At 36.8% G+C, this 25,416-nt stretch overlaps 1 protein-coding gene across 3 annotated transcripts in view; it reads left to right on the top strand.

The window, feature by feature from the left end:
- The window catches only part of RNF169 (ring finger protein 169), a 108,221-nt gene that overhangs the window by 18,777 nt on the left and 64,028 nt on the right, over positions 1 to 25,416 (top strand). For all 3 annotated transcript variants that reach the window (XR_007156252.1, XR_007156251.1, XM_047877967.1), the window contains exon 2: positions 15,127 to 15,200. Coding sequence is in view for 1 of the 3 variants with exons in the window: in XM_047877967.1 (XP_047733923.1) it covers positions 15,127 to 15,200 (74 nt within the window). In the remaining 2 variants the exon portion in view is untranslated. The remainder of the gene's footprint in view (positions 1 to 15,126; positions 15,201 to 25,416) is intronic.

Below are 25,416 nucleotides of genomic sequence, written 5' to 3'. Positions count from 1 at the left end.
TTATAAATCTTGTAGGCAGAAAGAAGGCAGGAGGATGATAGGGTAAGGTCTGTGTTTTATAGAAAACCAAGGAAGCAGTGTTGATGGTAGATGGAAAGACAAAGAGTCCAAGAGAGCAATTAGGCTACCATTTAATACACACAGAATCTGTACCAAATAGATATTGGAGGATTAAAAAAATTTTTTTTAATGTTTATTTATTTTTGAGAGAGAGAGAGAGACAGAGACAGAGTTGTGGGGGGGGGGGGGAAGAGGCAGAGAGAGAGGGAGACACAGAATCCTAGATAGGCTCCAGGCTCTGAGCTGTCAGCACAGAGCCTGATGTGGGGCTCAAACCCACAAACTGTGAGATCATGACCTGAGCCATAGTTGGATGCTTAACCAACTGAACCACTCAGGCGCTCCTAGATATTGGAGGATTAGATGAGAAAAGCAACCCTATTATGGTAGGTAGTACTCCCATTTTACAGACGAAGAAACACAGGCTTTGGGAGCGTAAAGACTAATAATATTTATCCTGTGGGTGGTAGCTTTGAACGCATGTAGTATAGCTCCAAATCCAGCACTCTTTCTAATTTTGGTATCATTCCACCTTGTGGACTAGTGTGAATGATTCTTTGACTCAAACAGAGCAGAAATTAAATCCAAAGGATTTTGTGCTAGGATGATGGATATAGTGGGACAACCATATGGTGGTCTTGTTCTGCCTACATCTACAGGGCCTCCCTCTCTGCAGCATTCCTATACCTGTATTTGCATCTACGACATCTTTTATTGTGTGTCTCCTGTTGATTTGACTGTGCTGATCCAATGCAGGCTGCCTAACCATGTTTAATTGTTTGGGCCATTTCTGGAATAAACAAGGAAGCTTACTGCTTTCACTCTACTTTTGTTTAATATGTGCGTTTGCAAATTCTGTTGATCTCTGTTACTTTGTCTTTCTCCAATCCATGTGTCTTAGTCAATTTGGGCTGTTATAGCAGAATATCATGGACTAGGTGGCTTATAAACAACAGACATTATTTTCTCATGGTCCTGGAGGCTGGGAAGTCAAAGATCAAGATGCTAGTAGATTTGGTGTCTTGTGAGGGCCCACCTCCTAGTTCACGGACTCATTTTCTTGCTGCGTTTGTCCTCACTTGGTTGAAAGGCAGAGGTCTCTAGCATCTCTTTCATACGGGCACTAATCCCATTCATGAGGGCAAAGCCCTCATGACCTAATCGCCTTTGCAAGGCCCCACCTCTAAATGCCATCATACTGGGGATTAGGTTTCAACGTATGAATTTGGGGGGAGGGGCGGGGGGGGGGGGGAGAGGTGGTAATGCAAACATTTAGCACCAGGCATTGATAGCTAGAGCCAGCAGGCCAGACCCAGCCTGCTGCTCATTTTTGTAAATAAAGCTTTTCTTGGAACACAGCCATACTTATTGTCTATGGCTGCTTTCATGCTACAGTAGCAGAGTGGACAGAGACCTTATGGTCTGCAAAGCCTGAAATATTTACTCTCTGGCCACAAGTCTATAGTCTTGGGCTACTCATTATTCTTTCCAAATCACGGTACAAATCAGGTTAATTCTTTAAGCTAAGGGAGCAAGATGCAACTTGAAATTTGAGTATTTATTAATTTTTATTAGCAGTTAATTTAGTAAGTACTTTAAAGTTGGCCCACTAATACATATATGAAAAAACACTTTGGTGCCATTTTTTTTTCATTGAATTTCTCATATTTTCCTACAATTCCAAGAAATTTATATCCCTGATATATATCCCTATATCCTTACAGGGAAGTTTCTACATTCAATCAATATCAGTTATGTAGCCAACACTGTACCAGACACATTACATTAAATCACATTTAATCATTCATAATAGTTCATTTAAGGGAGTTATTGTTACCCTTTTGGGAATGGGGAAACTGAGGGCTAGAGATGTTGTGGTGTGCCCAGAGAGTATCTGAGTGGTATCCACAGCCCGGGATTTTGTACTTAAGAAGTTATCAGGTGTACTCATATGTTTGGTAAAGTGCTATATTAAAAAAAAGTATTTAACTGAGTGACCAACCCAGGCAAGCACTGCTGATAGAATCACAGAAGTACATCCTTCGTACTGTATGTAGGGGGGATTCTGCCCAAATTTGGCATTGTTACCACATAAAAGTAAAGAACAACCTATTCCCCAAGCATGTGGGATAACAGGTTTTATAGTTTATTAATAGTCGTACCATATTAATAAGATTAAATATGTTAGTATCATCATTGCTTCCGACCGGGTGAAGTTTAGATTCCTTAGCCTAACTTCATAGAGAACCTTGTTGAAGGTTCTCCATAATCTAGCTCGAGCCTACCTTTCTGGCCTGTACAACCTTTCTGTTTTAGTTAAAGACTGTTTTAGTTATTCACTGTCCAGCCTTTATACTTCATGCTTTGTTGTTCGCATGAATTGCTTTTTCTCCCATCTTTTTAATTAAATTTTACCGGTTAGACTCTGCTTCGTCCCATCTTTTTTTTTTTTTTTAATTTTTTTTTTTTATGTTTTTATTTATTTTTGCGACAGAGAGAGACAGAGCATGAGCAGGGGAGGGGCAGAGAGAGAGGGAGACACAAAATCGGAAGCAGGCTCCAGGCTCTGAGCTGTCAGCACAGAGCCTGATGCGGGGCTCGACCCCACAGACCGTGAAATCATGACCTGAGCCGAAGTTGGACGCTTAACCGACTGAGCCACCCAGGCGCCCATGCTTCATCCCATCTTAAAGTCTTGCCTCTCCTTCCCAGCCTTGGTTCTCTTCCTCCTGTGGGTGGGCAGATGAGTATTGCAGTATTGGCTTGTAAGCTTCACTAAGCAATTGTTTATTTTGTGATATTGCATCTGTCATCATCTCTGTTGTTATTTAAATCTTTTTAAAAACTTTATGAATTTGTCTTCATTAATAAGCTATATTATAAATGCTTTGGGCAAAGGGTCTCATACTTTTTTTTTTATTTTCAAGGGTTTTAAAAAAATGTTCATTTATTTTGAGAGAGAGAGCATGCAAGCAGGGGAGAGACAGAGAAAGACAGAGAGACAGAGAGAGAGAGTCCCAAGTAAGCTCCATGCTCAGTGTGGAGCCCGATATGGGGCTGGATCTTATATCTGTGAGGTCATGACCTGAGCCGAAATCAAGAGTCGGATGCTCAACCAACTGAGCCACTAGACGCCCCTCAAGTTTTTATTTAAATTCCAGTTAGTTAACATATAGTGTAGTATTAATTTCAGGTGTCATGCCTTGTTTTGTGTGTTTTTTCTTCCCACAGCAACTCCCTTCTTCTTCACTGGTCATTCCTGCTTTAATTTCCTAATCTCTGGAAACTTTTTTCATTATTCTTACATACTTTTTACATGATAACTTAATATTTTTGTTCCTTTTGTGACTTCTACATTTATATTGCTGTTTCTTTTTCCACTTGTTTATTGCTATTTCTATGTTTAGTGTTTGTTTGTTTGTTTGTTTTCTTTAAGCAGGCTCTGTGCCCAGTGTGGGGCTTGAACTCATGACCCCTAGATCAAGAGTTGTTGCTCTACCAGTGGTGCCAGTAACATGCCCCTGCTTAATGTTTTTTGTTTTTTTTTATGTTTGAAATTATAAGGCATTGAGTCTGGCAACTTGCATCTCTCGTTTAATCTAAATGGTTTTCTATCTTTCTATCTTATTATTTCTTTCTTTTATCTCCCATTATTAAAAAGTCTTTATATAAAATTTTAATGGCAGAATAATCATGCATTATATAGACTGTAATTAGCCTAACCATTCTCTCAAAATTGGACTTTTAGGTTATTCTCAGTTTTTGTTTTGCAATTATGAATAGGTTGCAATGAACATCTTTTTATGTAAAAGTTTTTATGTATTTTAGATTATTTTCTTAGATTCCTGGAGATTAACTATTAAGTCAAAAGTTGTAAGCATTTTATATGTTCTTGGTATGTGAGCTGTAACATTTTGATTTGATTAGTTCTTTGCCAAAGGATAGTTTTAAAATACAAGCAGTATAAGTTCATGTAGTGGTAATCTGTGGTGTTAATTACAGTACTTAAGTAAACAGTCTTAAAGTTTGGTATTAACATTTTATTAGCTTTTAACTTTTTCTCTCTGCCCTTCTTTTCCCCAGGTAACCACTCTTTATATTGCTTGCTATAAATTGTTATTTGTCTTGGGCAAGTGGGGAAATGAACAGTTGCGTTAGTTTAAGACAGTTAGTACTTGGACAGTTAGTACTTGGCTGTCATCTGAACTCTTAGAGTTAGAAGGAGTAAACCAAAAAATAGTAGATAAAATAGAAAACACTTTAGTTTCATTTTAGAATGGATTCGTGGTTCACTCTGCATGTCTCCACCTTCCTAATTCTAAATGATATGCTTAATTTAACATTAAGATTTCTCCTTTCACTTACTCTACTTGATAGTGGTTGTTTGGTGGATAGTACCAGCAGGTAACCTTGAAATTAATATGGATAATGCCCTCTTGTATCCTGTGGATCTCTGCACTTACATATGTTTTGTTATAGAAGATGTACTTGGATTCATTGTCTTCCTTTTGCTTTTGTGCACCTCTGTCTCTTGCTGTTCTATGCAGCTCTTTTTCTTTTTAAAGATTTTGTTTTTAAGTAATCTCTACATCCAATAGGGACTCAAACTTATAACGCTGAGATCAAGAGTCACATGCTCTACCGACTGAGCCAGCCAGGTGCCCCTGTTCTATGCAGCTTTTAACTGTTTAGTTTTATAACTCTTTGACATTCTATAATTGTCTCATCCAACCAAGTATGTTTTTCCTCCCCTAGAAAGATTTTAAGTTTCTTTAGGACTTGGAACACAAATGTTTTTACCTTTACTGTATCCCTTTCTTGATCTTCTCGAAGGAATATTCTCTACTTTTGTATTCTTCCTCACTGCTCATTCCTTCTATAGTAATGGTCTGTTGTCTGATGATAAAAATTTGTCTTTTCCACTGCTTATGAAAAATGTAGATTTTGATTCTGGCTATGATGGAGCAGATTGTAGCAGACCAAAACTCCTGTTGAGAATAACTAGAAAAGCCTGATTAAAAAAAAAAAAAACCCTATATGAAGGCATTGATACATTGCTAAAGCAGCCAGGACTTCAGACATTTGTGGTCTCTTGGCAAATGGAGAGTGTAACTTTAAGAGGTGGAAAGATAGCAAAGCTTTCTTCATGGGGCTGGGGATACAAAAATTGTAGTTCAAGGCTGACAGAGCAACAGGAACTTGAGAGGCCAAGATCCCAGAGAGAAGGGAAGTACATTTCCCCACTCCCTTTTCTCCCTCTACCTGCTTTTTTATCTTAAGGATTTGTTGATTCTTAAACTGTGGAGGGTAAAAAAAAGGGCTAAGAACCTTCACAGAAAGCTACTGAAAAGCAAAGGATTCTTGTAGCAGTTATTTAGTGGAGAGAAAATTTGAAGACCTTCCAAGGGAAGTAGTCCTGGTAAACACCCAGACTCTCAGTTGGACCTCTGAAGGGCTACAAAGCAGGGTAAGCTTTACAAGCTTTACAAAGACTGCAGCCAGCCTTGAATCAGCTCCCGTCCTGATTGGATTGTGAGGTGATCTGCCCTCATTCTAAATGCTTATGGAGAATATGATGAATCCTCTGTAGGAATGTAATATCATCCAGAGCCTCTACAGTTTTTCATACACAATGAAAGACATTCTAATAAAAATTACTGGGTAAACCAAGAAACCAGACCAGGAATTAAAGCAGACAGTATAGTAATAGATTCATGGTATCCCAGTCATCTGATAATTTATTCGGTGTCTCTAATTGAAGGATATTTAGGTTGTTTTCAGTCTTTAGTATTGTGAGGATCCACAGTGAACATTATTTAGAAAAAAAAATTTTTTTAATGCTTATTTTTGAGACAGAGAGAGACAGAGCATGGGCAGGGGAGGGGCAGAGAGAGAGGGAGATACAGAATCCGAAGCAGGCTCCAGGCTCCAAGCCATCAGCACAGAGCCCCACACGGGGCTCGAACTCGTCAACCTGAGATCATGACCTGAGCCAAAGTCAGACGCTCAACCGACTGAGCCACCCAGGCGCCCCCACAGTGAACATTCTTATACGTAACATCTTTGTACACATCTGTGAGATATCTTCAAGATAAAGGATACCTTTGCTAACTCGTCTTTATCAAACTCTTTGATTTTTGCCAATCTGATAAAAAGAAGTGTTTTGTTTTAAAAGTTCTTGGTATCTTAAAATATGAGTGACATTGAACACATTTTAATATGTTTATAAGTCATCTGAATTTATTTTTAAATGTTTATTTATTTTGAGAGAGAGAAAGAGAGTACATGCAAGCAGGGGAGGGGCATAGAGGGAGAGAGGATTCTAAGCAGGCTCCGTGCTTCTTCCTTCAGGGGGTCAACCTCACAAACCACAAGACTATGTCCTGAGCTGAAATCAAGAGTTGGGTGCCAAGCTCTGACTTTATTTTTACTATAAGCCACCTGTTCATGTTGTTTACCTATTGTTTTATAGGGATTTTAGGCTTTAAAAAAAATTATTATTAAAGAAGTAATAAGGAATTGTGGATAAGAGCACAGATTCTGGAGCCAGATTGCTTGGGTTCAAGTCATAGCTCTTTCACTGATAGCAGCATAGCCTTGGGCAAATTAAATGCTCTATAAAATTGGGATAATAGTATGTCCCCTTTGGGTCATTATAACGATTAGAGGAGTTAATAAATACAAAGTGCTTAGAAATGAGCCTGGCATAATGTAAGTGTTACATAACCATCATAATGGTGCTGCAGGTGGTGATAGAGATGGAAATTACCCAAAGAGTATTTTTTTTTTTTTATTTGCCCAAGGATAAATAGCTAGTAAGTCTGAGTATTCAAATTAGGATCTAGGTCTTGGGACCTGAGTCCAAAGTTCTTGTTCTTTCTGATGTACTGATAAGAATTTGAATGTACAGGGGTGAAAACTCAAGCATAGCCAGGTACCAAGGAATGATTAACTTTGGATTTGGGAGTTGTTAGGGTTAACATCTTCCCAGTACAGTTGAATGAGTTTCTTTTTCTAATTTTGTATTGAGTATGATTTGTCAGTGATGCTTCATTCCTGAGGTTTTGGTACAATTAGAAAAATGCCTGTCTTCTATTTTGTTTTGTTTGTTTGCCTTTATTAATAGCCCAGTCACCCCACCCCAGAGAAAATCCTTTTCAGGAAGGACCTTCAAGGAAGTATAGCTGCTCCTCCAGTTCACATTAGACTGAATGCAATACTCTGTTTAGGTCACCAGCCACAGGGATGTGTCATTCTTAAGGCATCATATCCTTAGAGAGTTTCTCTTCCTGTTAAACATAGTAGTAGTTGCAGGACAGGCATTAAGAAAGTATTACAACCATTGGATTCATTTACAAATACCAAGATATTCAGCACCTCAGTGACACCTGAAGTAGTTTCTAGCTTGTCTTTCTGTGCAGTGAAGGAAAGGTGAGTGGTTGTTTCTATGCTACTGAAACACTTGAAAATCTCTATAGAAGCTGGTAGAGGAATTGGGTTTGGGACTAACTTCTCTGGACTAAGGAGGGTAGTGGTGTTTTTAGTCTCCCACGTTATCAATATCATTCACCAAAATATTAGATTTGTTACCAAGGATGAGCCTACAATGCCACATTGTAATCACACAGTCTGTAGTTTGCTTTAGAGTTCACTCTTGTATGTTCTTTGGGTTTGGACAAATATATAATGACATATATCCATCATTATAATATTGTACAGAGTATTTTTTTATTAATTTTTTTTAATGTTTTATGTTTTATTTATTTTTGAGAGAGACAGAGACAGAGTGGGAGCGGGGGAGGGGCAGAGAGAGAGGGAGACCCAGAATCTGAAGCAGGGTCCAGGCTCTGGACTGAGCATCAGCACAGAGCGCCATGGTGGTGTTTGAACTCACAAACTGTGAGATCATGACTTGAGCTAAAGTCAGACGCTTAACCAACTGAGCTACCCAGGTGCCCCTGTATAGTGTGTTTTTACTGGGGTAAGAGTTCTCTGTGCTCTGCCACCTCATCCCTACCCTCCTCCATTCATGGCAAACCCTGGTCTTTTTTTTTTTTTTTTGTCTCCATAATTTTGTCTTTTCTAGAATGTCATGTGGTTGGAATCATTCAATATGTACCTTTTTCAGAGTGGCTTCTTTCACTTCGTAATATGCATTTAAATTTCCTCCATGTCATTTCATGTCTTTAATAGCTCATTTCTTTTTAACACTAAATAATATTCCATTTTCTGGATGTACCACAGTTTATCCATTTACTTACTGAAGGATATCTTGGTTGTCTCCAAGTTTTAGTGATTATGAATAAAGCAGATAAAAATATCTTTGTGCAGGTTTTTGTGTGGACATAAGTTTTTAACTCCTTTGTGTAAATATCAAGGAGTACAATTGGTGGATCATATGGTAAGACTGTTTAGTTTTGTAAGAAACTGCCAGACTGTCTTCCAAAGTGGCTGTACCATTTTGCATTCTCACTAGCGGTGAATGAGTTCCTGTTGCTCCACATCCTCGCCAGGATTTGGTTTTCTCCATGTTTTGGATTTTGGCTATTCTAATAGGTGTGTAGTGGTATCTTGTTTTAATTCATAACTCCTTAATGACCTATGATATGGAGTATCTTTTTATGTGCTTATTTGCCATGTGTATATCCTTGGTGAGGTGTCTGTTAAGGTCTTTTACCCATTAAAAAAAAAATCAGATTGTTTTCTTTTGAATTTAATAGTTCTTTGTATATTTTTAAAAAACTTATAATTTTTTTGAAGTAATCTCTGCATCTAGCATGGGGCTTGAACTCACAACCCCGAGATCAAGAGTTGCATGCTCTACTGACTGAGCCAGCCAGGCACTCCTAATTCTTTGTATATTTTAGGTAATAGTCTTATGTTTATATCAGCTATGTCTGTTGCAAATATTTTGTCCAGTCTGTGGTTTATCTTCTCATTCTCTTGACATTGTCTTTTGCAGAGCAGACATTTTTAATTTTAATGATGTCTACGAATTATATTTTTGATAGTATATATGAAAAGGCATCACCATACCAGGGTCATCTGGGTTTTCTCCAGTTGCTCTGCTCTAGTGGTAGTATTGCAGGTGTTTCAGCCATAATTTCATCTTTTGGAGTGGAGGAATCTGACTTATGACCCTAGAAAGGCAGAGGGAAATAAAGAGAAAAAAGTCCCACATCAGCAGACAGCAGCTCTTGTATTATAAGTGATTGTTTTTTTCTTTATTAAAAGGTGGGGAACCTGAAAGGTTAATAATGATTGATAAATGTCTTAGTATAATTAATAATGTTGATTTTATACATGTTTTCCAGTCAGCTTTAAGAGACATTGTAAAAGATTGTGATTTAAAAGGGGAGATTTTCATTTTTCTGGCCCTTTTCTGTTCCATTTCTCAATAGTTCAAGCAGATTGAAACACCACATTTCAAAAAGCTTCAAAGAAATTATTTAGATATTATAGCTACTCTTATGTAAGTTTAAAATCTAATAGCATTTTAACCATCATGTTAAACTTTATAGAGTATTTCAGAATTTGGAGAAACCTATTGAGTAGTAAATTAAAATGAAATAAAAATATTGTTACTGAATCATTAACTTTACAAGTTATCTAGTGTGTTGCCACCCTTGTCTCTCAGGTAGAAATGAGATCTAAAGAGATTTTAATTTTAGTCCATGGTGTGTGTGTGTGTGTGTGTGTGTGTGTGTGTGTGTGTGTGTCTCAGGAAAGCCCAAGACCACCCAGTTATGATGATTCACCAGCAGTACTAATAGGACACTGCATATAGTTATGCTCATGGCTATGAATTATTATAGTGAAAGGATATAATTCAAAATCAGCAAAGGCACATAAGACAAAGTTCAGGGGAAACCAGATGAAAGCTTCCAGAGTCCACTTTCAGTTAAGTCACACAGGACATGCTTAATTTCCCTAGTAACAAGTTGTTACAACACATGTGAAATGTTGCCAACTAGGGAAGCTCATTAGAGTTTTTATTAGGGGCTGATGATGGGCACCTTCTGCCTAGCATGTGCCAAAATTACAGACTCCCAGCCTGAAAGAAGGTATTCACCATAACTGTATTGTTTCTATAAATAATTTAGGTGTAGTAAACCTGTACCTAATCAGTTGTGGGGGTGCAAACTCTACTGAAATCCAAGTTCCTAGGCCCCAGTCCGCCAAGGGCCAACCTTGTAAGTGGGCCTTTTGAGATAGGCAGTGAGGCCTGCTATGTTAATTCTTTTCTACATTGTGTGTATGTGTGCGTGTGTGTGTGTGTGTGCGTGTGTGTGTGTGCGACATTTAGTATATAGTGTACTTTTATTAAATGTTAGCTGTTTTTATTTATTATAGGGATTCTTCATTGATTACTCCTACTTCTATTAATTGTGATCTTCTGCATTCCTAGGAGGTAGGTTGGCCAGTATTTTGATCTTTATTTGATAGATGAAGAGACCAAGGCAAAGAGAAGCCTTGGCATTTCTAAATACTTTCACTTGATTGACCAAGCAGGTATTAGAATCTAATATGGGGTTTTTTTTGCAAGTCCATAGGATAAAGATGGGATTTTTTTTTTTGCCTTGTTGACATTTCTAGAGGGTATTAGTAAAATGGGAAATAGGATTAAATATTTAAATTAGTGTCATGTTGGACCAATTCACAGTTTTTTTGTATTTATGTAATTTGTGAATTTGGGGGCACAATGCCATTTAATGTAGCACAGTTCTGTTGGGGCAAAAAATGATCTTGACTATTTAGCATTTTGTATTGTTAAAGCATTAAACATCATTAATCTTTAAAAAATTTTTTTTTTAATGTTTATTTTTGAGAGAGAGAGACAGAGCGTGAGCGGGGGAGGGGCAGAGAGGGAGACACAGAATCTGAAACAGGTTCCAGGCTCTGAGCTGTCAGCACAGAGTGCTACGTAATGCTCAAACTCACAAACCATGAGATCATGACCTGAGCCCAAGTCAGAGGCTTAACTGACTGAGCCACCACCCAGTTGCTCCTAAACATTATTAATCTTAATCTGATATTAAGCTAATCTATATTAGTACTGATTTTGGTGAATGTAAATTAGTACTTCACCTCTACCCTACCCATTACCTTTTACTCTCAAATAAGTCAAGGCCCAGATTTCAGTCAGTATGCTGAGTTCCACTTGGCCTTATATATAAACTTTGAGATTTCTATTAATAGGTGTCCGAAAGTTAATTTAACTTGCAATGTAATATACTTATCAAAGCAATTGAATAATTATATTTTTTTTCTTGTAAGTTGTAATTGCAAGTAAACCAGACCAAACCACAACTTCTTTCTCTCTCCAATACCAGAGACAATTTTGTAGTTAGTAGATTTTATTGCATTCCACTATACTGGCTGAAATAGTTTATAGTGTTTTCATTTTCATTACACTCATTTGATCCTCAAAATGGCCGGTCATAATACTCTGATTTTACAGAAGAGGAAGTAGTTGAGATGAGTTCTCCAAAGCTCTGGAAACTTCTAAGTTGGGGATCAGGCTTTTAACTTTGTATTATTTACACTATGTGATGAAGATGGTAAGCTCTTTGGACATTTTGTTCTAAATGTTAGCAAGACCGTTTTCAAGAAAACAAATTCTCCAACAGTAAATAAAAATTGTCATCATTTCCACCAGGCCACCACTAAAATATTTTTGGTCCCTTGTGTTGGATAGTAAGTTTATAAGCCTGAATAAGACTATGTTCCTCATGTTGCTCCTCAAATGAAAATAAAGATTTGGAATTTTTAAAAGGAGACAGGAGAAGAATCTTATACTTTGTACCAGAAGAAAATATGATAAAATTTGCTATTATATTTTGGCCTGGGGAAGGTCTTTCCAATTGTACAAAAATACTGAAGCCATAAAAGAAGTTTGATTAATATAACTACATAAAAATAACCACTATAAGCAAAGTCAAGGCAAATGATAGACTAGGAAAAGTATTGCTAGTTATGTGACATAAAGCTAATTTACCTTATAGAAAGAGAGCTTTTACAAATCAAGAAGAAAAAGTTAATATAAGGAGTAAAGAACATTTCATATCAAAGTAAATGCAAATTACTCAAACATGAAAAGTACTCAATTTCACTCATAAAATATGTATATAAGATACAGAATTTCACCTATTAGATTGGCAAAACTAAAATGTTTCAACACTTGTTGTGTTGGAAAAGGTATGAGGAAATGGCATTCTTATGCATTGCTGGTGGGACTTAAATCAGTATAGGCTACCGGAAGGAAGGAAGACTTGGTATTGTCTGTCAGAATTACAAAAACACGTAGGTACATATTCTTTGACACATTAACTGTAATTCCAACACTTTGATCTATGAATATACTTGCAAAATGATATGCATGCAAGGTCATTCATTATAGCATTGTTTGATAACCTTTGGAGATTTAACACCCCCCCCCCCCACCTTGATATCTGTATTTTGGTCCTTCTCTTTATTCTAGGTATTACTTTGTCTTCTCTCTCTTTTTTTTTTCTTAACCTGTTTTACTAGAGCTTGGTTTATGGGTCATTTCATAGTTTCACCTAAAAGATGCAACCAGCCGGTTGTCTGTTTTAATCAGCAGAAATCTACTCTGGCAAATTTAAGCAGAAAAAGAATTTATTGAAAAAGAATATTGGGTAATCCAGAATAACCAGCCAAGTAGCCAGAAAACTTGGCTTGGAAAATAGCAGCTAGGATCCAAGAGCAAAGTCTGTATAATATGAATTCTTTGGAAGTTCTTTGTGACCTAGTGAATTTTTAATTGTTCCTTGTTTGCTTTAAGGAATATATATTCTATTCATTGAGTGCACACATATATATAAATATATTATGATAAAGTTTGTTAATTTTTTTGTTCAGTTTTTCTACATTTTTACTTCCTTTTGGACTGCCTGATGTGTTTTTAGTTGTGGTGTGTTAAAATTTCTTACCATTATTTTGGATTTATTAATTCCTCCTTATAATGTTATTGGTTTTTTTGCTGTGGTATATGTTCATACAAGTTCGTGATTATTATATCTTCTTTGTTGGGTTGCCTTTTTAATCATTATTTGATTTCCCTCTTTATTCCTATTAATAGTTTTCTGTTGGTTTTGCCATTTACTAGTTTTGTGGCCTTAGACAAGTCATTAACCTCTCATTTTCCTTCTTGTAAAATGGGTATAATACCTGCCTTACAAAGTTTCTGTGAAGATTCACTGAGAAAATATATATAAAGTATTTTACATGTGATAGGTTCTCCATAAATGGATTCAAAGTACTGTATCGCCTTAAGGGTTTTCTTTTACCTCTCTGCTTCTCCTTCTCTATTAAAGCATCAGATTTTAAATACTGTTTGCCTATAATTAGAAATGTGCTTAAGGGATATGATGAAAATAGTCATCAGGACTTTTTTTAAGTGAGTGAAGGTGGTGGAATGTTTGCCTCCTACACGCAAAGTCTAACAGTTCTCTAGTACTTGTAGGCCTTTAAGTTACTGTTCCCTGCTTCTGCATTAGATCCAGTGTTTCTACCTTCCATATTTCTTAGGTATGCTAGAGTCTTTCAGAATAGTTGAGACAACTGAAAAAGGATAAAAGTCAATTTTTTTGAGGAGCCTACTTGTCTACAACAAATATTTATCAACCTTAGTGGGATATAGAGTTCTTAGAAAGTCTTAAAATTAATACTGTATTTTGACCACTACATATACATAGAGTTATATAGAAATGTCACATTTAAGGAGTGTAAATATGGACTTTTCCGCTCCTTTTTGTTAGCATTTAGAACTTATTTATTTATTTATTTTGAGAGAGAAAGCGCGTGTGAGTGAGTGCACATGTTAGCAGGGGAGGGGCAGAGACAAGGGAGAAGGAGAATTTTTTTTTTTTAAATATAATTTATTGTCAAGTTGGCTAACATACAGTGTGTACAGTGTCCTCTTGGTTTTGGGGGTAGATTCCTGTGATTCATCGCTTATATACAACACCCAGTGCTCATCCCAACAAGTGCCCTTCTCAGTGCCAATCACCCATTTTCCAGAGGGAGAATCTTAAGCAGGCTCCATGCCCAGCATGGCGCCTGATGCAGGGCTTGATCTCACAACTCTGAGATCATGACCTGAGCCAAAATCAAGAGTCGGATGCTTAACCAAATGAGCAACCCAGGTGCCCCTAGAACTATCTTTTATTCCTATTCTTAATTCGGATTTTTATCATCTATTTATATTACCCGTGTGTACTGTATGTCTCCTGTGGTCCTGGATAGCTTGGACTTAAGAATATAGAGAGATGAGGGTAGAAAACAGAATTTCAGCTAAGAAAACAGTGTAGAAAGTTTAAAAATATATGACATGGATCTATTGTAACTAAACAGTCAAGGGTTAAGAGATCCAATGCTGGAGAAAGATGAAGTTGTGATCTGCCTTTGGAGGGCCTTGAATGACAGATTGAAGAGTTTTGACTTTCTTCTATAGGCCAATAAAAACCACAAAGGCTGTAAGGGTAAAAAAAATCAGGTTATATACTGAAAATATTTACAGGTTGGATACAGGAAAATACTCTGCTGGCAATGGCAATGTTGAAAAAGAAATAGAAAGATACAGTGTTATGAATAAAACTTCAGCTCATTTAAAATGTTACTTAGTAACATTGAACTAAGAACTTTAAGTATAGTTTTTCCTTGAGGTCCTTTAACATGTTATTTTACCAGGCCCTTCCAGACCATTCTATATAAAATAATCTTTTTCTTTCATCCTACATTTATTTTCCTCCATAACAGTACCACCAGTGGTATTATGTACACACTTGTTTGTTTACTGTCTGTAAGATCCTAAACTCCACAAGAGCAAGAGCTTTATGTGTTCAGTGCTTCTGAACCGGTGCTTAGAACTCTGCCTCATTTATACCCTTTAATAAATATTTGTTAACGAATGAATGACTATTCAAATTAAGATGACTACAATTTTTCATGTGGTTTATAATGTGAGGACAGCAGTAGGACAAGGTTTGGGGTTCTTTCCTAGAAACTTCTGTTAAAAAGTGGTTTTTTTTCCCTTTTCTCCAGAGTTTATATTCAGAGCACCAATCAAATTAAGCAAGCCTGGGGAACTTCGTGAGGAATATGAAAGCCTGAGAAAGGTATAGTACACACATTATCATATCACTCATATTCTTAAAGTAAATTGAAATAATGACATTAAAGAATGCTTAGTGGGTTTTTAATTTACAATGCAGAGCCTTTCTCTGTATTACCTTATACCGTAGCTATAATAGAAGTAGAGTAAACCTTAACTAAGAACCTCTTTTTAGCTATCCTTTCAAAGATGAAAATGTAGCTCACCAAGCCTATCTTACACCTGCAACAAGGGGGTATTCTTGGCATTTAAATGTTGGTTAAAAGCTAACATTTAAGCTTTAATAATAATAGCTTGTATTATTTTTCCTTATCTTGCAAAGTTCCTCTAATTATGTGTAATTGGTGTTATCTTTTGTTGCTTTTACTCTGTTATGTACTCCAGAAGAACTGTAACTTAGGCCATTCAGAGGGTAGTGAAATAATTTCCTAGGTGGAGAATGTTTACCACTGGGAAAGCTTTTAGCTATGTTCACATCATCTTATTTTAGATGTTCTCAAGCTAATTGTCTGGGAATCACTTAGAGAATTAAGATGTCAAAAAGGCTGGTAATAAGAAGAATGTTACAAGATTTGTATCATCCTTCCCCAGCCCTTTCCCTATACCACCATACCTTACACACCTCCGTAAATGATTCTACATGTGGATATTTAATGTTTTGTAAAGGTAAATAATCCACCTAATCTGAATCAGACATCATCATAAAACAGGTGAGACAATAACATTATTGTGGCATTTTATATTGAATGGAAAAATCAGTATTTAAGGAGGTCACATGAAGGAGAAAATAGAGAACTCTGCTTAATTATTATACATTTTTTGACTTTCTCTTTTAAGTGAGAGTGTCAAATGTTGACTTGGGTCCTCATGCTCCCTTTTATTTTATTTTATTTTATTTTATTTTTATTTATTTTTAAATCATGACCTAGTAACTTTTTTTTTTTTTAATTTTTGTAAGTGTTCTTTAAAATTTACCTTTAGAAAGAGAGAGACAGAGCATGAACAGGGGAGGGGCAGAGAGAGGAAGACAGAATATGAAGCAGGCTCCAGACTCTGAGCTGTCAGCACAGAGCCCATCACTGGGCTCGAACTCACAGACTACAAGATCATTACCTGAGCCAAACTCAGATGCTTGACCCACTGAGCCACCCAGGCACCCCCTCATGCTTCTTCTTTTTTTTTTTTTTAATTAATTAATTAATTATTTATTTTTTAATGTTTATTTTTGAGAGAGAGCGAGTGAGCGAGGGGTAGAGGGAGAGGGAGACAGAGGAGCTGAAGCAGGCTCTGTACTGACAGCAGAGAGCCTGATGCGGGGCTTGAACTCACAAACTGTGAGATCATGACCTGAGTTGAAGTCAGATGCTCAACTGATTGAGCCACCCAGGCGCCCCCTCATGCTTCTTTTATATTAGTATTATGAGGGCACTTTGGTTTCTGCCTTTTTTTTTTTTTAATTTACATCCAAGTTAGGATATAGTGCAACAATGATTTCAGGAGTAGATTCCTTAATGTTCCTTACCCATTTAGCCCATCCTGCCTCCCACAACCCCTCCAGCAACCCTCTGTTGGTTGTCTGTATTTAAGAGTCTGTTGTGTTTTGTCCCCCTCCCTGTTTTTATATTAGTTTTGCTTTCCTTCCCTTATGTTCATCTGTTTTGTATCTTAAATTCCTCATATGAGTGAAGTCATATGATATTTGTCTTTCTCTGATTGACTAATTTCACGTAGCATAATACCCTCTAGTTGCATCCATGTGGTTAGTTGCAAATGGCAAGATTTCATTCTTTTTGATTTTCGAGTAATACTCCATTGTATGTATGTGTGTGTATATATATATATATATATATATATATATATATATATATATATATACATACATACACCATATCACCTTTATCACTCATCCATCGATGGACATTTGGGCTCTTTCCATACTTTGACTATTGTTGATAGCACTGCTGTAAACATTGGGGTGCATGTGCCCCTCCGAAACAGCCTGCCTGTATCCCTTGGATAACTACCTACTAGTGCAATTGCTGGGTCGTAGGATAGTTCTATTTTTAATTTTTTGAGGAACCTCCATACTGTTTTCCAGAGTAGCTGCACCAGTTTGCATTCCCACCAGCAGCGCAAAAGAGATCCTCTTTCTCTGCATCCTCGCCAACATCTGTTGTTGCCTGAGTTGTTAATGTTAGCCATTCTGACAGGTGTGAGGTGGTATCTCATTGTGGTTTTGATTTGTATTTCCCTGATGATGAGTGATGTTGAGTATTTTTTCATGTGTCGGTTGGCCATCTGGATATCTTCTTTGGAGAAGTGTCTATGTCTTTTGCCCATTTCTTCACGGAATTATTTGTTTTTTGGGCATTCAGTTTGAGAAGTTCTTTATAGATTTTGGATACTAACCCTTTATCTGATACGTCGTTTGCAAATAACTTCTCCCATTGCATTGGTTTCCTTTTAGTTTTGCTGATTGTGTCCTTCGCTGTGCAGAAGCTTTTTATTTTGATGAGGTCGCAATAGTTCATTTTTGCTTTTATTTCCCTTGCCTTCAGAGACGTGTTGAGTAAGAAGTTGCTGTGGCTGAAGTCAAAGAGGTTTTTGCCTGCTTTCTCGTCTAGGATTTTGATGGCTTCCTGTCTTACATTTAGGTCTTTCATCCATTTTGAGTTTATTTTTGTGTATGGTGTAAGAAAGTGGTCCAGGTTAATTCTTCTACATGTCGTCGTCCAGTTTTCCCAGCACCTCTTGCTGAAGAGACTGTCTTTATTCCACTGGATATTCTTTCCTGCTTTGTCAAAGATTAGTTGGCCATATGTTTGTGGGTCAATTTCTGGGTTCTCTATTCTGTTGCATTGATCTGAGTGTCTGTTTTTGTGCCAGTATCATACTGTCTTGCTGATTATAGCTTTGTAATACAGCTTGAAGTCTGGGATTGTGATGCCTCCAGCTTTGGTTTTCTTTTTCAAGATTGCTTTGGCTATTTGGGGTCTTTTCTGATTCCATACAAATTTTAGGATTGTTTGTTCTAGCTCTGTGAAGAATGCTGGTATTATTTTGATAGGGATTGCCACTTGGGTTTCTGTTTTTAAATCACTTACACAGTTTTTTTCTACTTAAGAAGAAATTATTTTTAGCGACCACATCAAAAGAACCACAGATTCCTTTTAAATAAAATTCCAGAATCTGCAGATACTTAATTCTGATATACTTTTTTTTACAAAGAATATGGAAAATTTAAACCTATCAGCTTGAAGATAAAAAGAAAACAAGGATTGGAGGTAGAAAAAGAAGGTTAAACAATGCATAGTAAGAGCTGAGGTTTTTAATAAGCTTTGGGAGAGAGAAGGAAACCTTGGGGAACTATGCTTTTATTCTTATTAGGAAGGAGGGACAGAAAAGTGGTTTTAAAAGGGATTGATGGCAGAATGTTTTTAAGTGAAGCTAGGGCAGTCTCACCCTATATAAACTGGATTGGTCTTGAAAAACGCTCACCTATGTCTTTTGGGTTAAATAAATGACATATAAAGCTCCCTCCACCCACCTGCAAGTACCCAAGTTATCTGGCATCCATTGTACAACCTGGAAAATGCAAATTCAAGTCATAAAATCAAATGGCACGAGTATGGCATATCCGTACAGTAGACTAATATTCAGCAATAAAATGGAACGTGCTACCAGTTGGATGAACCTCGGAAAGATGCTAAGTGGGAAGAGCCAGATACAACGGATGCACATCGTTGTATGATTCCATTTTCAGAAAATGTCCAGGATAGGCAAATATATGGAGACAGACAGTAGATAAATGGTTTGTTGGAGGAGGGGATGGGAATGGGGAGTAAGAATAAATGGGCCTGTGTGATTTAATTGCAGTGGTGAAGATTTTTACAACTGATTATGGTGTGTTCCACAAGTTGGTAAATTTACTGAAAGTCACTGAAATTATACACTTGAAGTGGATAAATTATGTAACATGTAAAATATGCCTTAATAAAGTTGTAAAGGAGAATTAAAAGGCGCTAGACATCTGGATGGAGAATTTGATAGAGAAAAAGGTGTCTCTTAGAGTGCATATTTTCTAAAAGAAAACAAAGTAAATATATAATTATTTGGATGTATATCTAGAGAAGGAAGATCCTTAAAAGTTTCCACTCAGCAAAGGATGGTAAGTGGAAATTCGTTCTACACAACTCATCATTACTATTTGATGCATAACATGCTACTGATATACTTTTTATTTGGTATATTTTATTTTGTTTAAGTGATAGTAAAAAATTTTATAAGGGCTATGAAAAGTTAATAAGAAATTTTATTCTTGGGGTGCCTGGGTGGCTCAGTCGGTTGAGCATCTGACTTCAGCTCAGGTCATGATCTCACGGTCCATGAGTTCAAGCCCCACGTTGGGCTCTGTGCTGACAGCTCAGAGCCTGGAGCCTGCTTGGGATTTTGTGTCTCCCTCTCTCTGCCCCTCCCCTACTCATGCTCTGTCTCTCTCTGTCTCAAAAATAAATAAAAACATTAAAAAAAAATTTTTTTAAAGAAATTTTATTCTTCTAATTCTAGTTCTTTTAGAAGATACTTACTTAGTAATCATAGATTATCCTACCTATGGGGGGAGTATTATGCTTAAGGTTACTCTGAGTTTCTAAATTTTGTGATTCTGTGAGTGGATTTATATTTCCAAATATGTTTAAAACTTTCTTCCTGCCATGTATCATACATAATTTTGGGGTTTTTTTTTTGAAAAGAAAAATAATGTAGAAATATGCAGAGCAAAATGTGAAAATTCCTCTTTTCCTTATTTTTCATTATCCTCCCCATAGTTAACTTTGATAACTAGTAACAACTAGTAACATCAGTTTAGGTCCTTTATATACTTTCACACACACACACACACACACACACACACACACACACACACACACACTTTAGTCTTTTTCAGTATAAGTGAGCTCATGTTATATAGTCATTTACTCATCAGATATTTTTTGTGTCCCTACTGTGTGCCAAGCACTGGAGATATGGTGCTGCAGACACCTGAGGTCCTTGCCCAGGGAGATTCCATTCTAGTGCCAAAGATAGTAAATTAGCAAACAAATACTTAATATATATTACTAAAGTAGGATCAGAAGAGTTACTGGGAGGTAGAGAGGAAACTTGAGGAGACACAAAAAAACTGTTTTAGATAATCAGGAAGGTCTGTCAGAGAGGCAACATTGGAGTTGCTACGTGGGTTAAGTGAGGTAGCAAGCCAAGTAAAAGTATGAGGAAAGAGTATTCTAGGCAGAGGAGCAGCAAATGCAAAGTCCCTGAAATAGAAACAAGTTTGGCTTGTTCAAGGAACAGTGTGGCAGGAGTTGAGTGTGCAAGTGGTGGGTGAAAGGGTGGTATAGGGATTTGGTAGGAGATGAATTGGAAGAAATAGAAGGGCCAGATCAAAGAAGGCCTAGTTGACCTGGTAAAGAACCTAAATTTACTTTAAGTGTGATGTGAAGCCAGTAATGTGATCTGATTTATACTTTTAAAAGGTCTCTGGTTGCTGTGTAGGGAATAAACTATAATGGGCCTAGAAGTTAGGAATTGTATTTACTGTAAATAGTAGAGACCCAAAAATAATGACCAAACAAATGAGGAGTTTTATTTTTCTCTAGTAACCGAAACCAGATGTATGCAGCCTAGGGCTGATATAGCAGCTATGTGACATCAGGAAGTCAGGTTCCTTTTGTCTTTCTGTTTAGACATCTTCAAGTGTGCTTGTCTCCTTGTGTGAGATGGCTGATCCTTCTCTAGAGTCACATGTAGACAGAAGTCAGAGGCAGAAAGGCACATATCAGCTGATTTTTTTTTAAGGGTTTTCTCCAAAGCTCATTCAGTGGCTTCACTTGTGCTTTATGGTCCAGTGTCATAGACACTCTCTAGCTGTCAGGGAGGCTAGGAAGTACAGTGGTTTAGCTAGGTGCATTAACCTCCCAAGTAAAATATGGGTTCTCTTGGTAAGGAAAGAAAGAATGGATATTGGGTAGGTAGCTAGCAGTCTGTGACTTATGGGACAAGGATGAAAATAAGACCAATTAAGGCACTTTTGGGTTTAAGCAGCCTTGGGGTTTTGCTGGAAGTATGACAGAAGGAGAGATGCAATGAACTGGCAAGTGTATACAAGGAAGTTGTTACAGTTTTGGACCATGGTTTTTGAAGTTATTTAAAGGAGGGAATTGAGAAGGTGATGGACATTATGGACAGTGAAAGAATGGTAGGGTCAGTGGGCTAGAAGTTTTGATGGTGGTAGAGAACTGTAAAAGTAGGGTCACTAGCAAGTGACTGCAAGTCATGTTAGAAAGCTAGGAAGTGTTGGTCTAAATGTGAGAAGCTTAAAAGTGAGACTGGGAGGTGGGTTAGTTATTGGACAGGATGAGATTTAGAATATGATCAGGGAGTAGATAACTGAAGTAGGATGGAAAAAAAAGACTTATTTAGGAGGAGGTACAGGAACTGAGAGAGTATACTGATGTTGAAATCTTCAGGAATCATCATTGAAGTAGTTGGAGAGAAACGTAGGTGCTGAGTTTTTCTGTGAATAAGGGGAATTGCCAGAGAGATAGGTAGATGACTACCACAAAGAGGGGTTATAGTAAACACTTCAAAGAAGCTAGGATTTTTGAGGAATAATTGATCTATTCTGTAACTTCCTCTTTCTTTCACTAACAATATGTGTTTTTTTTTTGTGGGAGGTAAGGCTTTCATATAGATACTTTTTCATCCTGAAAGATATTTCATAATATGGATGAGGCATAATTCACTTAACTATTCCATTATCATTAGTCATTTAAATTCTTCCCAATTTCTCCCAGTTTTAAAGAGATGCTGCACTGAATACACATGAACATGTGCAAGCAAACACTTCCTTTAGGTTAGATTCCTGGAAATGAAAGTTCAGGGTCAAATGGTACGAACACTTTGTATTTTGGTAGATATTAGCAAATTGCCTTTTAGAAAGACTTTTTCAACTTACTCTTTCACCAACAGTAAAAGGGAGGCCCCTTTTCTTTAAATCCTTGCCAAGTTTTTATTACTTTTAATACTTTGCTAATCTGTTAGATAAAAATATCTCATTGTTTTACTTTGCGTTTACCTGATTACTAGCTAGAAAAAATGTACAGAAAACATATAAATGACCAGTGAGCCTAAGATGCTTCCTCTAGCTAGTAATTTATATGTTTTCTGTACATTGTTTGTTCACAACCTTTGAATGTGAAAACCAGTTCCATCTTTTAGCATTTGTAAACTTGACTACTAAAGGATGCTTTTTTCCCCCTGTGCCTTTGTAGATGTATTCTATTGAAAAAGTTTCTGACTTCTTTTTCTCCCTGACATTTTATGGGGTTTTTAACTGGAAGGAGAAAATTAGCATGTGCTCAGTCTCCTATCTTGTTACATTGCCCGAGGAAATAATTTTGTTGTATTCATTTTAGAATATATATATATGTATATATTATTTTTTTATTTCAACAGACATTTACTGTAGTCAAGACTATAATAATATTATGTAAGATAAGAATATTGTTATACTCTTGTCTGCAGTAAATGTCTGTTGAAATAAAATAATTTTAGCAAGAAATTATTTCAATATGGATATCTTTTTATATTTCTATGCTATATGAGACTATTAGTCATTTTTGTCTTTTAAAATAATTGATTCATCTCTGTAAGTTCTATTTATTGGTTGGATTAAGCTTTTTATTTACACCATTATTTCTTCTGCTTACAGTTTGTTTGATGCTTAATTTTGACCACCAGGTTAAATAGTTGCTTTATGTTAGAGTTAAGAAACATAATCCACATGCTCTTGTTTGACTTCTTTCAATCAGTTGGACTCTGAAAGGTCGTAAGTAGGAGAAAAAAACAGCCTCTGCTTCTAGACTGCTTATCTCCCTGGTTCCTGTAGTGGGAAAGATGAACTGCTTTCGGTAATTCTGTGGATCACATGAGTGGTATAGGCTTTCTCTGAATTGGTTTACTGACCTATCCATTTTCTTTTTTCTCTCTCCCTACTGGCTCATTTTTGAGGAGTATTTTCTCCCCATTGCTGGCTGAATTATTCAAGTAGTAAGCATGCAGTTCTTAGTCCTTAGCCAGAGCACAGTGTAATCAGATATGGTCAATGGGTTACTGAAGTGAATAATGTCTCTATGAGGCAGACACTAACTTTTGTGAAGGAATGTTTTGAAGGTAAGTAAACTTTTAGGACCTCATTGTTTTTGAAATTATAAATCTTTAAAGTCTCTTTTATTATCTTTATGCCATGAACTTAAAATATAATGCACTTTATTTAAACTTGAACATTTCACTTAAATCTGTTTGGCTATGCAGTGCATCATGAACCAAATGTTGAGCTGGCCTTACCCACTCCTCCCTTTAAAAAAATTTACTTATTTTAAAAGGAGCTTATTTACCTAGAAAGTTTAAAATATGTTCTGTCACAGAAGCAGCAGACTATTTGTTTAATTTTTTTTTTCCTATTAGATTGTAAAATCTTTCCTGATGGATCTGTTCATTTAGTCTCTTCAACTCTCTACTGCATGTAAGATACAGTCATCCCTACTTATCCATGGGTGTATGTTCTTTTTTTTTTTTAATTTTTTTTCAACGTTTTTATTTATTTTTGGGACAGAGAGAGACAGAGCATGAATGGGGGAGGGGCAGAGAGAGAGGGAAACACAGAATCGGAAACAGGCTCCAGGCTCTGAGCCATCAGCCCAGAGCCCGACGCGGGGCTCAAACTCACGGACCGCGAGATCATGACCTGGCTGAAGTCGGACACTTAACCGACTGCTCCACCCAGGCGCCCCCATGGGTGTATGTTCTATGAGCCCCCCCCCCCCCCCCCGTAGATGCCTGAAACTGTGGAGAGTTCCAAATGCTGTATATACTGTGGTTTTTCCTGCACATACATACCTATGATAAAGCTTAATTTCTAAATTAGGTACAGTAAGAGAGTAACAATGCTAACTAATAATAAGATAGAGTAATTATAACAATATACTCTAATAAAAGTTATGTGAATGTGGTCTCTTAAAATACCTCATTGTACTGTACTCGCTCTTCTTATGATAATGTGAGATGGTAAAATAAATACCTATGTGAATGAGATGAGGTGAGGTGAGTGATGTAGACATTGTGATGTAGTGCTAGGCTACTGTTGACCTGATGATGTGTCTAGAGGAGGATCATTTGCTTCCAGACTGTAGTTGAGTGACACTGCAGAAAGCGAAATCATGGATGGGAAGGGAGTGGAGACAGTTTAGTGTAGTATCTTGCATATAGGTAGTCACTGAATGCTGATTGAATGGTTGATCGTCTAGTTTCAAAGCTCCTCCTTTTAAAATAAATGACTAGTGTAAGGATGTATAGCTGGCTCACAATAAAGCTAGATATATTTTAAGATTTCTAGAGTTCTTTTTGCTACAATGTTTGTTATTTTTGTTTCTTATTCCTCTGTAATGTTATCATGTAATCTTGGAGGAAATGCCTGCTTTTTGGCAGGTGCTGATGTGCCTGTTTCTAGAACCAGAAAATAGACACAGAATCGCATAGTACATTTTTAAGAGAAAGTAAGCTATATGGTAAGTTATAATTTTGACTGACTGAGGGAAAAACAGCTGTTGCTGAAAATCTAAAAATATTAAACCTGGTTGTTTTCTTCTTTTGCTATTTACAACTATTCAGACAAGGGGGAACAGCTTTATCAAGTATATAGTGGCTTTTCAAAGAAAATAACATTTGGGGTGGAGTGCCTGGGTGGCTCAGTCAGTTAAGTGTCGGACTTTAGCTCAGGTCATGATCTCACGGTTTGTGGATTCGAGCCCCACGTCAGGCTCTGCACTGACAACTCAGAGCCTGGAGCTTGCTTCGGATTCTGTGTCTCCCTCTCTCTCTCTGCCCCTCCTCTGCTCACCCTCTGTCTCTCTCTCTCTCAAACGTAAATAAACATTAAAAAAATTAAAAAAAAATCACATTTGGGAAATTCAAAGCCTGATCAAATGTAATTATAATAGAAGGTTATTCAAAGTTATTTCTGCATTGTGCTATCTTTCCTTGTCTCTGATTTATGAGAGGAGAGGATCAGTAGTTATAAGATTATTGTATTAATATAGTACCTTTTATGGTTTAGAGAACAGTTTAAATAAAATCATTTCAATGCTACTCGTGAAAGCCAAACT

This window comes from Prionailurus viverrinus, chromosome D1 (assembly GCF_022837055.1).
Source record: "Prionailurus viverrinus isolate Anna chromosome D1, UM_Priviv_1.0, whole genome shotgun sequence".
Classification (NCBI taxonomy): Eukaryota; Metazoa; Chordata; class Mammalia; order Carnivora; family Felidae; genus Prionailurus; species Prionailurus viverrinus.
Note: the sequence above shows the minus strand (reverse complement) of the source record. Positions and strands in the feature narration are given on the sequence as shown.